The sequence below is a fragment of the Trachurus trachurus genome, assembly GCF_905171665.1.
Source record: "Trachurus trachurus genome assembly, chromosome: 4".
Classification (NCBI taxonomy): Eukaryota; Metazoa; Chordata; class Actinopteri; order Carangiformes; family Carangidae; genus Trachurus; species Trachurus trachurus.
The window spans coordinates 33053164-33066677 of record NC_139898.1 but is presented as its reverse complement, the minus strand read 5'-3'; the positions used below and the strand labels follow the sequence as shown (position 1 = coordinate 33066677).

Below are 13514 nucleotides of genomic sequence, written 5' to 3'. Positions count from 1 at the left end.
TAGCCTCCATAGCGTAGCTCTGAGCAGCCTGCCGCTCCACTCCACCGTTCTAAAAATAGGTTACACCGACAAATAAAGTTAACGAACCTACTGCTATGACTATAGCGATTATGGCAATGGGCCAATTTGCCAAAATGTTGAACTATCCCTTTAACAGTTTTAGTTTGTGATAAAGACTATAGACCACTATGATACAACAGTATTCAAAATAGGCTGGGATAATAAATAAAAGGCAAAGTTTATAATAAAAAATAAAAAAAATCTTCTTTTCTTTTTCATGTACCGGTTCATCTTTGTTTTTTAATAAAATGAATAAATTCACACACTTTCACAATGTTTTTTAGGACTCAAACTCTTGGACAGCTAATCCAGAAAAAATACCTTCAAAATTTAAGACTTTATAAAGTTGTGAAAAGACTTTTTAAGGGTCTTAATTTTCCCAAAATTGATTTATCACCTTTTAATACTTTTCAAGACCCCGCGGATACCCTGTTTTTTTAACTCGCTGACGTCAACAAGACAAAAATAAAGACAGACACAGTTTCACGGCATAATTCATTCATTCATGTTCAGTTTATACATCATCATCATCATCTGGATTATCGTTGTCTCAGTAACTGAAACGTGACACCTTCAGAAAAAACACTGAATGAATCAGATTAAAGAGAATAAAACAGTGTTTTCCTGTTTAAAGTCAAACAGGAAATAGTTTGACCTGCTGTTCTCATCTCCTGCTGCTGTCGGTTGTGTAACAGTTTGTGAAGCTGAGATTTTTCCCGCCGCCATGCGTACCGTACGTACACCTGATGATGAGGGGACGATGTGATTGGCTGCTTCGTCTATAAAAACAGCAACAACCGGTTTTTAACCCGTTCACCTGATTTCAGCCAATTCATATCAAACATGCAGTTCAGTCCGTCGCAACCGACCCTTTGGGATCACGTTCCCTTCACAATAAAAGCCTTGCAGATGTCATTACCTGCAGAGAGGCTTTTATTTTGAAGGCAGTGTGAGGTTTGTACTGTACTTTGTAACACTGATTGATTAAACTGTTGATCTCTGTCAGTCTGTTGATTGATATGGTAACAGGAAACAAACGAAAACAAAAAGTCTCAAACACGGCATCAGTCAATTAAAAACAAAAAACAAACTGTAAACGACAAAAACATAAACACAAAGTTTTAGTGTTATTAAACTGGAGTTTAAATAAGAGTTAAACCGGGATTGAACCGGGCTTTAACTGGAGTTTACGCGGACTTAAAAGTGCTGGTCGAGTCTAACACGGATTAAATGGAGAAGGTTAGACTGGTTCTACAGTAGCGTTTAAAGTAGAGTTATACAGGAAGTCAAACCAGTATTGAAGCTAAATGACAAAGTAGTCTTAAAGTAGAGTTAAACTTGTTTTTAAAGTAGTGTTAAACTGGAGTTGAACTGGTTTTTAAACTTGAGCTAAAACTGCAGGTAAAAGCGTTTTAAACTGGAGTCAAACCAGTATTGAAGTTAGATGCTGAAGTGGTCTCAAAGTGGAGTTAAAGTGGTTTCAAAGTAAAGTTAAACTGGACGTAAACCAGTATTGATCAAACTGGGTTTTTTTTTTCGTCACTGGGATTAATCCAAACAGAAACATCATTTCCTTCAAATGTTTCAGACACTAGAATAATACGACGTCGTCTCAGTAAGTCCCAACACAGCAGGAACAGAGCATCCAGTGGTTCTTCCAAGTCCAGTTTTAAGGTGATACCGAAGTCCAGGTGAGTCCAGAGTCCTTGGGGGGTTGAGGACAGACTGTGAGACATGTCTGGACTGGAGGAGGAGGAGGAAGATGATCACACCGATCAGAGAGTAGAGACTCCAGTAGAGTCCAGTAGACACACAGGTAAGATGATTTCGGTGCCGACAGGAGGAAAAGGAGGAGGAGGAGGAGGAGGAGGAGGAAGAGGAGGAGGAGGAGGCGTCGATCAGAGGATGAAGAAGAGGAGGAGGACGACGAAGAGGATGGCGAGCAGCACGCCGATCGCACACCACTGACGCCGATCTGTAACGACACACAGCGTTAACAAACTCTAACAACTCTCTAAACTATAAACACAGTTAACTAGAGCCACTGCTAACTACAATCAACTATAAATAACTACTAACTGTAACTGTCTCTATAAAAACCTAGAACTATAACTTTTATTACTACAATTAATTACAACTAAACTATAAAACATGACAACTAATATAAATTCTAACTACAGCTGACTATAACCAACTCTAACTACTTATAAAACTAATTACTACTAACTTTAACTCCAATAAACTGTAACTATAACTAACAATACCTACAACTGACTGGAATTACTAAACAATTACAACTAGAACTGACTAGAACTACAACAGAACTATAACTTCTATTACTACAATTAATTAACAACTAAACTATAAAACATGACAACTAATATAAATTGTAACTACAGCTGACAATAACCAACTATAACCAACTATAACTACAAACGACCATATTTAGCCTCAACTAGCTATAACTAATTACTACTCCAATAAACTGTAACTAACTATACCTACAACTGACTGGAATTACTATAAATTATAACTATAACTGACTGGAAAATACAACAGACTGGTAGTTAATATCTGGAGTTGCACATTAACTTTGACAAGAATTATAAACCATTACTATAACTATAATAAAAATAAACTCAAACCACTGACAATCATCTGTAATGAAAGAGCAACTAGATAGGTCCAGGTGTTGAACAGGTAACTGTGGTAAAACTCTACGGACATCACTGTTTCTCATTGGTTTTTAGTAGAAACGCTGTTGCCGGGCAGATTACCACTGGTCATGTGGGAAACTTTGGCCAGTTTCTTCATGACGTTGTCCAGTCTGGAGTGGGTGTTGTCCATCTCATGGCTGAAGTCGTCCAGCATCCTGTGGGAACATCAAACCACTCGAGTTAACACAGGTCGACTTTTACATATTTTCTTAAATGTATCTTTTTAAGATACTTGCAGATGTAACAATACTCAAGTGTTTAGTGTTTACCTCCGCTGTAAGCACACTGAGGCCAGTTTGTCCTAGAACACTGTATAAAGGAATAATTTAGGCCAATGCTGGAAATTTGAGGTCTGCTTTTTGAAAAATTTCAAATCCCTTGTGAAAACACTCCTTCAGTCTTGAGAACGAACTGTTTTTTGGTGCTTGAAATAGGATATGAATACAGTAATAGATAAGTGTAGAAAACAAGTCTAAAATGAAATTTTGTAAAATTGCTTTTTGAGCATAAATGTTGTCATTTATTTCTGCCGTTCTATTTTCACCAAATGTCTCAAATGTGAGATAAAGAAGCTGAATATTGACTTCACATTACATATAAAGCTCATAGCTGCACGTGCAGACCTCAGGATGTTTAAATGACTTGAATGAACCCCGGTACCTTTCTGATCATGTGGCCCCCCACGTAACGGCTGTGGCCCTAAACAACCGCATAGAGTGTTTATGCCAGCGGCCCGCCCTGAGAACCAGGACCAGGACCAGGACCAGGTTGAACCCCCCTAACCCCCTCAAAACTGGTTGAAGATGTGTTTGGCTCTCATTGAGTTCTTACACGGCCTGTTCGTCCAGCTCCATGCCGATCCTCTCCGACATGTTCTTCAACACTCCAATGGTTCCAGACACGAGCTCCAGCTGCTCATCCTGCTGGTCCGCCATCAGCTGGAACAAACATCTGGACGTTACAAGACTGGATTTTCTTTAATTTACCACAAAATATTATCACATCTGTGTAACTGTACCTGCTGCTGAACCTGCTGCTCCTCTATGAACTGAGAGTTGGCGGTCTGCAGCTGGCTGTCCAGGCGGGTGTATTTGTCCGGACCAGGCTGCCAGACTGGACCCTGAGCACCACGATCACCGAGCAGAGCCTGGACAGAGATATTCAATCAAGAGATATCTATTGTCCACAATGGACCTCCAAGAACCTACCATACCTTGACCCTGACCTCCAGGACTCTATCAAACATTCGCCCTGACCTCTAAGAACCTACCATACCCTCACTGTGACCGCCAGTGACCAACCATACCATCATCCTGACCTTCATGGACCAACCATACCCTCACTGTGACCTCTAAGAACCTACCATACCTTCACTCTGACCTCCATGGACCTACCATACCCTCATTGTGACCTCCAGTGACCAACCATACCCTCATCCTGACCTCCAGGAACCTACCATACTTGACCCTGGCCCCAAGGAACCAACCATACCCTCCCTGTGACCTCCAGGGATCTGCCATACCCTCATCCTGACCTCCAAGAACCTACCATATCTTCATCTAGACCTCCGGGACTGTACTATACCTTAACCCTGACCTCTAGGAACTTACCATACCCTCACTGTGACTTCCAGGAACCTACCATACCCTCATTCCAACCTCCAGGAACCCACCATACCATAACCCAAGGACATTAAAGTTTATTTTGATTGATTTGATTGATTTGAACCCTAACCTCCAGGGAGGTTCAATGTTCAACATCTGCCATACTCTCACTGTGACCTCCAGGGATCTGCCATACCCTCATCCCAACCTCCAAGGAACCTACCATACCTTAACCCTGGCCTCTAGGAACTTACCATACCCTCATCCTGGGATCTACATACCTTCATCCTGATCTCCATGTCTCTTCCATACCCTCACTGTGACTTCCAGGAACCTACCATATTGACTGTTATCTCCAGGAATCTGCCATACCTTCAACCTGACCTGCAGAGATCTACATACCTTCACCCTGATCTCCAGGAACCTACCATTCCCTCACTGTGACCTTCATGTGTCTCCCAGTGGTTCTTTTCATTCTCTGAAGAGATCTCAAGGATTTCAAAAGTCTTTCAATGTGTCCATCATCCTTGGATATCAAGATCTTCTCTGGGATATTCAGAAAGTCTCTGTGGTTCTCAGAACAAGGAACTTCAGGTGTTTTTAAGGAGGTCTCAAAAATAAATGAGCAGTTACCTGTTTGTTCTTTCTCTCAGTGGAGGCACCAGCTGGACTCGACATCAGTTCTTTCATTTCCTTGAAGAGAAAACAGTCGGCAGCCAGTCAGATCAGACCAGACCCAGTTTCACCTGAGCAGGTGAGCTATGAACTGAAACTTTACCTTGACTGTCTGTCTGGTGCTGGTGATGAAGGCTTTCCTCTTCGACAACTCGGCAGCATCTAGGTTGAACTTCTTTGGGTTCGATTCAACGATGCGTTCGCTGACCGTTAAGGCAATAAATTCATCTCTAAACATTCACACTTCAAATCACCACCAGACGTCTTCTCGGCTGACCAGCTGATCCCACCTATGTGTTGAAAGGATATTAATGGTCTCATCGAGGTCCTCCAGGTCCCACTCGATGGACCGCAGGCTGTTCCTCAGCTCATTGGTCGTCCAGTCCATTTCCTCCTTGGAGGCCCCGCCCCCTTCCTGCAGCAGCTCGCACCATCTGTGATGGAGGCTCTGTGCTGCATTCACTGCCTTCTGCACCTCCCTGTTAACAAAAATAAAAAGCTGTTGTTATCATTGTTGTTAAATTATCACTATAGTTTACTTTAGTTTAGTTTAGTTGAGTTTTTCCAAAGGGGGGAGGATCTACATTGCGTTTTCTCTTATGAGCCAGTCGATTATTAAAGAATTTGATTAGGTTGTCAAAACTCAAAAGTTTATATTTAGAGAGTATGTTTTAGTGATGGTGACGGTGCAGTTTCTTGGCCTGTCCATAGAGTTAGTGATGGCAGTCCGACACTGAAGCTTCGATACGTGCTTCAAACCAGTAACATCGAACCACTGTTTCAAAGCTTGTTTCGGTGCGGAAAAAAATCACGTGACATATGACGTCCGAAGCAGTAACTGCTTCACTGCCTGAATGAATCACCTGACTGGACCAAAGCTGGTTCACCGACTGACTGGTCTCGATTCTGAAAGCGTGTACCCTCATCCGTTTCAAACGCACACAAGCATCATCTGTTTCTTGCAAACGAGAATTGTGGAGAAATTGTGTACAAAAAACAAACACTCATCAAATCTTCATTTGTAAATAGTGTGTGCGCGCATGTAACGAAGGTCCGCGGATATAGCCACAGTTGCGAGGTACCAGTGAAGCAGAGAAATGATTTGGCGAAGCGGTTAGTATTGCCGCCTGCGGTGTGGGAAATCCAGGTTCGAGACCCGTGCAGGTCATATCAAATATAATCTAGCTAACGCAGCAGTACGTTTTTAAATAAAATATTCTTTAAATCCAAGGGTGATCGAAGCGAAGGCACTTTAGAACAATAGTGTTATCTACTAAAATAATTTCACCAACTCTGCTCATTGAGGTGTGTGCGCATGTGTGAGTGCGCAATTAAAACCCTCCAGTCCACCCACTAGACTGCCTAATTTTGACTGCAGCCTCGCACTTCGCCAGGAGAGGTCACTCTAAATTAAGCTTTGAGTAATGAACCCATTTTCGAAACAATTGGCTCAAGTGGTTCAGTGCTTCACAAAAGCTTCATTTGCCCATCACTACATAGAGTGATCCTACAGTGTTAAATACGGTTTTGTTTGCCTGTGGTCTTTGCAGCATCCGTTGTCAACGTGTTTCTGATGTGACGGAAATTGGCAATGTTAGATTTTAAGATATGACACATGTTTTTAATGTTTTTTATAGGTCAGAATGGAGTCTAGGATTACCCCTAGATATTTGAACTCATCAACATTGTTTTAAACCTACATAAACGTTGGGATAGTCTAATTCATATTTGAAGAACATGGTTACACAGTCTTCCCCATATTTAATGTTAGACAAGATGAATACAGCCATCGTGGTTTCTACAACGGACTAGTTGTAGATGAAACCAGAGGTTCTAATAGTAATAAATCACACATACGTTTTTAAAACATAAAAAATATTCTATAACCCACACCCACACAAAGCAGAATACCAACATTGATATTTATTTATCCGACATTTTTCCATCTCATGTAAGATGAATGGACAATAAAGTTTTTCTGAGTTCTGAGGTTCCCACATCAGCTATTTTAAATGTATTTATTTGCTTTTATTCTGTTTCAAATGTGTAAAAACGTATTTCATTATCGAGCCCTGATCTCTCTCTGTTTCTCTCTCATACTCAATATGAAAACAATGATGTAACTACTAAAGACAATGACGTAATGGAGAAGGAATAGTTATAGCCTAAACATATACTATATCATAAATGTGTCTTCTGTGATGTAGAGGAATCTATCACTCATGTGTTTTACAACTGTTGTGTTGTGCATGATTTTTGGATTGACCTGAGAAATCATTTTTCTAACTTTTCTTAGTGTCTCATACCTGTTCACCAAAAAAGATGTTCTTTGTTATTTTTCTCATAACAGCAAGTCTGTTGAATTCGTTACTTAGCCTAATTCTTTCCTGTAAATTCTTTATACACAAACACAGATTTCTCAAAACTAAACCGAAGTTTAAGGTGTTTCTACTTGAATTCAACTTTCATCTTAAGTCTCTCAGAATTATAAATGACAAAAAAATGATCTATTTCTGCAGTATTACGACAGACCAGCCTGATGAATGTCTAATCTTAATGTTATTTCTAATGACTTTATGGATTTTTGTTAAATCAATGATTATAGTCTCTGTGTACTCTGTATTCTATGCGTGACCAATGTATGTAGTATGTACCCTTTTTCTTTTTTCTGTTTGTTTCTCTCCTCTTCTAATTGTTATAGTTTTGGTTTTTTTATTACAGTCTCGCCTTATTATTACCTTGTTTCATATCTATTTTTTGTCTAAAAACATTATTGTACTCTACTTGCTTGTCAATAAAGAAAAAACACCACATAACAACATCACAGTACAAGCACATGACAACGACAGAACACCAATCGTACGATGACATACAGTAGCAGCGAAAGCAAGGAATAAAACTATTATCACATTGCCAAGAACATTATTATTAGTGTTGAAGATCTTCCCTAGATTTTATATAGAGCTTGTGTTTTATAATTGTTGCAATATTACAGAATGTTCCTAACATTTTTGAAAACACTTAAATTTCACCCTCAAAGGCCTCCTACAACAACATCTGAGTGGTTAAAAAAGTTTTCTTTTCTTTTCTTCCTTTCTTCTCTAGGTTTTACTATATTTGGGTTTGACGAAGTTAAATATATAATTACAAGACAGGGACAGAAGTGGGATATGTTTTGGGTTTTATATGCATTGCTATTTATATATCAAATGACTTGTTTTTACAGTCTATGGTTGCACTAACACAAACTCTTTTAATTCAACTACTCTGATCTCCATTTATAAGTTACTCATCATTAGACTTTACTTTGAACAGTGTAACTCCTGTTTACAGACCAGCTCTGTGCTAACATGCTAAGTTAATTAACCTGCTATAAAGTTTTCTTTTCTTTTCTTCCTTTCTTCTCTAGGTTTTACTATATTTGGGTTTGACGAAGTTAAATATATAATTACAAGATGGGGACAGAGAAGTGGGATATGTTTTGGGTTTTATATGCATTGCTATTTATATATCAAATACCTGTTTACAGACCAGCTCTGTGCTAACATGCTAATTAACCTGACAAGATTACCATCAAACATCAAAAATAGCACATCAGAGATGAGAGAAAGCTACTTGTCACTGAGCTGTTAGCATCCTGGGTAAGAGATCATGCAAACTCCTGTCAATCATGTCAAATCTGGGATGTACCATTGTCTTTCTAGGGTTTTTTGGTTAGGGTAACACGGTTGACATAAAATCAGGGGACACCGATAAATTGGTAAATATTTATAATAATTAATATATATTATTACCAAAAACACTGTTTTACAATAAGATCATACTTAAAACAATATGTAAATGTGAACATTTTAACATTTTGCCAACATTTTACATATTAAAAGTCCTGTTGATGTACAACAACAACAGTGAGGGACAGGCCAAAAACCTCACCCTCATCAGCATAAAAGTCATTTTAATTATTTAAAATTATATTTAATTGACTTGAATTTGATGTTATAGTAAGGAGAGAAGACATGGTAATGTTATTATTATTATTATTTTTACATATTAATTTGTTGTTATCATAATTTTATAACTGATTACTTCTTGGGGACGCAAAAGTTACCAATTTCATGGAATGACCCATATATCAAATGACGTGTTGCACTAACACAAACTCTTTTAATTCAACTACTCTGATCTCCATTGATAAGTTACTCATCATTAGACTTTACTCTGAACAGTGTAACTCCTGTTTACAGACCAGCTCTGTGCTAACATGCTAAGTTAATTAACCTGCTATAAAGTTTTCTTTTCTTTTCTTCCTTTCTTCTCTAGGTTTTACTATATTTGGGTTTGACGAAGTTAAATATATAATTACAAGACGGGGACAGAGAAGTGGGATATGTTTTGGGTTTTATATGCATTGCTATTTATATATCAAATATATCAAATGACGTGTTGCACTTATTTTTACAGTCTATGGTTGCACTAACACAAACTCTTTTAATTCAACTACTCTGATCTCCATTGATAAGTTACTCATCATTAGACTTTACTCTGAACAGTGTAACTCCTGTTTACAGACCAGCTCTGTGCTAACATGCTAATTAACCTGACAAGATTACCATCAAACATCAAAAATAGCACATCAGAGATGAGAGAAAGCTATTTGTTACTAAGCTGTTCGCATCCTGGGTAAGAGATCATGCAAACTCCTGTCAATCATGTGAAATCTGGGATGTACCATTGTTTTTCTAGGGTTTTTTGGTTAGGGTAACACGGTTGACATACAATCAGGGGACACCGATAAATTGGTAAATATTTATAATAATTAATATATATTATTACCAAAAACACTGTTTTACAATAAGATCATACTTAAAGGGATAGTTCACCCTAGAATGATATTTCGCTCATTATCTACTCACCCTCATGTTGACTAAGGGCTGGAAGAATTATCAGAGTCCACCGTCCCTTCTCTTAGTTACAGGGGGTCTCGGCGTAGCAGTGCATTTCAATGCAACGGTTGCAAAGGGACACCAGAGCTCTTCGTAAAAAAAACACACACAAAAAAACATCCAAATACCTCCATGATGCTCGTATGTAATGTCCGTCTTGTGCTGAAGCCCCAAATTGCGTAATTGTCCCGAAAAAAATTAAATAAGTCTATCTTTTAAGCTTGTTTGTAGCGGAAGCTTCTCGTCTTCTTCTTCTTCTCCTCTTCTCTGGTCCGTCCAAATATCGCGTGATTCGCAGTAACCGCAATGACGCCGGCGCAAATCACGCGATATTTGGACGGACCAGAGAAGAGGAGAAGAAGAAGAAGACGAGAAGCTTCCGCTACAAACAAGCTTAAAAGATAGACTTATTTAATTTTTTTCGGGACAATTACGCAATTTGGGGCTTCAGCACAAGACGGACATTACATACGAGCATCATGGAGGTATTTGGATGTTTTTTTGTGTGTGTTTTTTTTACGAAGAGCTCTGGTGTCCCTTTGCAACCGTTGCATTGAAATGCACTGCTACGCCGAGACCCCCTGTAACTAAGAGAAGGGACGGTGGACTCTGATAATTCTTCCAGCCCTTAGTCAACATGAGGGTGAGTAGATAATGAGCGAAATATCATTCTAGGGTGAACTATCCCTTTAAAACAATATGTAAATATGAACTTACATTTTGCCAACATTTTACATATTAAAAGTCCTGTTGATGTACAACAACAACAGTGAGGGACAGGCCAAAAACCTCACCCTCATCAGCATAAAAGTCATTTTAATTATTTAAAATTATATTTAATTGACTTGAATTTGATGTTATAGTAAGGAGAGAAGACATGGTAATGTTATTTTTTTTTTTATATATTTTTACATATTAATTTGTTGTTATCATAATTTTATGACTGATTACTTCTTGGGGACGCAAAAGTTACCAATTTCATGGAATTACCCATGTATCAAATGACGTGTTGCACTAACACAAACTCTTTTAATTCAACTACTGTGAACTCCATTGATAAGTTACTCATCATTAGACTTTACTCTGAACAGTGTAACTCCTGTTTACAGACCAGCTCTGTGCTAACATGCTAAGTTAATTAACCTGCTATAAAGTTTTCTTTTCTTTTCTTCCTTTCTTCTCTAGGTTTTACTATATTTGGGTTTGACGAAGTTAAATATATAATTACAAGATGGGGACAGAGAAGTGGGATATGTTTTGGGTTTTATATGCATTGCTATTTAGCCTATATATCAACTATATCAAATGACGTGTTGCACTAACACAAACTCTTTTAATTCAACTACTGTGATCTCCATTGATAAGTTACTCATCATTAGACTTTACTCTGAACAGTGTAACTCCTGTTTACAGATGCTAACATGCTAATTAACCTGCTATAAATACACCACACACACAAACAGCTTCCTAACGTTAACGTGGCTGTTAGCTTGTTAGCTCCCCGCTGGTCCGTCTACAACAGCCCCGGTGTTGTGTGTCTGTGTGCGGATGTATCGATCATGGATCAGCGCTGTAGCCGTTAGCAGCTGTTAGCCTGGTTAGCAGCTGTTAGCCTGGTTAGCTCGACGCTCTGACCCTTTGACGACGAAGAACGGGTCCTCCATCGACATGATGATGATTCTGGTTCTGGTTCTGGCTCTTGGATGATCTGGTTCAGTCCCCCCGGAGCTCCATAGCTTCACACTCTCGGGTCCCGGGTCCGTTTGGACAGATTTAGATCTTTTGGTGACTTTATATTTTAGTGATTTCCGACTTTATCTTCATCGCCGCTTTGTTTACATGCAGCTCCGACTTCCGCAGCGGAAACCACCGGTGACGTCACACGCACGTGGTCCTGACGTCACGAACTAGTGAAGAGAAGAGCAACAAAACAGAAGATATGTTTTTTGTCCATGAAAAAAAGGACATCACCTTTATTATAAACTTATTCATTTTGTATGGCAAATTTCACATACATAAATGTAAACACTCCAAAACTTCACCCAACTTCAGAGGTTTCTTGCATGAGTTCAAAGAGTACGGTACATGAAATCTCTTACACTAATTGACACTAAACAAAGCATCACATCCATAGATATTTATGAGAGATTTTTCAAAGAATAAGGAAGTAGAATAAAGCTTACACATTATATTTCCCTTTTTTTCCTTTTTGTTTCTTCCGTCATATTATGTTAAATTTATATATTATATTTTCCATGATTTTATGTTTTCTAACACTGCTTAAAATAACCTTATTTTATTTAAATGTATTTATTATTTATGTTTATTGATACATATTGGAGCACCTGTCTGATGTTTCATGATTGATTGTATGCACAACCTTGTTCTCTGTACATCCGTTTGTATGTACAATATTTTCAATAAAACTCATTGAAAAAAAAAACGAAAAAAAAAACAGAAGATATTCATTTGTTTTGGCTCTGCCCTATTGTGCAAAAACTATGGAGTGATATTTGTAATTTCGTTGCTATCAATGTTGATTTATTTTATTGTTGTTTTATTTTGTTTTGGAGGAATGTTCTGTTTGGGCTCCCTGACCTGAAAAAAAAAACAAGGAAAAAGCTAACATAACTTTTATTATCAACCTTATTATTTTAATGGCAAAATTTCATATTCACAAATGTAAGTTTATTTTTTTTAAAAACTTCCTTTACTGCTTTTAACGGTGAGCTCAAGCAATACATAACCTCCATCAAATTTTCAAACAACCAGAAAGCGATTAAGACTATCAATGTGAAAACTTGAAAATTTTGTTGTAAACTTATAAATTCCCCCTGCTGGCGTATAATATAAATGTGCTTTAGTAATTGCATTTTACCATGAAAAACTGTTTTTGTATTGTGATACAAAGTTTTGAATAAAAAAAAGAAAAGAAAAAAAAAACAGAAAATATTATTAAATATTACAATGCATAACCATCTAAGAAAAAGTAAATAACATAATATAACATAATATAATATAATAGGAGATGGAGTCCTACATTAAAACTCCATCTACCTCTTGTAGATAGAGAGGATGAAAACGTTAAATGTGCTCCAAATTTAAACACACACACACACACACAATATAATGTGTGTGTGTTATAATGAATACCTTTATTACCTTATTTTAGGTAAGGTAATAAAGGTATTTTTTATAACCTTATATTTATATACATATACACACATATATACATACAGCTCTGGAAAAAATGAAGGGACCACTTATAAACTACTGACAACAATTCTTTAAAAGTATTGTTTATTGGCAGAAAACAAAAACAAAACAAACAAAAAACAAATTGATCTGGAGAAGAAGATTGATCAATGATAAACTAATCAAATGTTGATTGAAATTAATTTATCATTTTCTGCTCATCACACCACACACAGTCATAACAACATACGTAATGTGAAATGACTCATAAATTTAAAAAGAGAGAGAAAAGATTTTACACATGAACTGTCGTTAAAAAA

General features: G+C 37.6%; 1 protein-coding gene across 1 annotated transcript; it reads right to left on the bottom strand.

The window, feature by feature from the left end:
* Positions 1–356: 356 nt before the first annotated feature.
* Positions 357–11877, bottom strand: stx6 (syntaxin 6). Its single transcript, XM_083970384.1, has 8 exons — positions 11635–11877; positions 5366–5535; positions 5160–5254; positions 5015–5074; positions 3796–3924; positions 3609–3715; positions 2838–2932; positions 357–2035 (listed from the first exon to the last, which is right to left on the bottom strand). The coding sequence occupies exons 1-8, from the start codon at positions 11667–11669 to the stop codon at positions 1959–1961; spliced, it is 768 nt and encodes a 255-aa protein (XP_083826510.1). The 5' UTR covers positions 11670–11877; the 3' UTR covers positions 357–1958.
* Positions 11878–13514: the final 1637 nt, after the last annotated feature.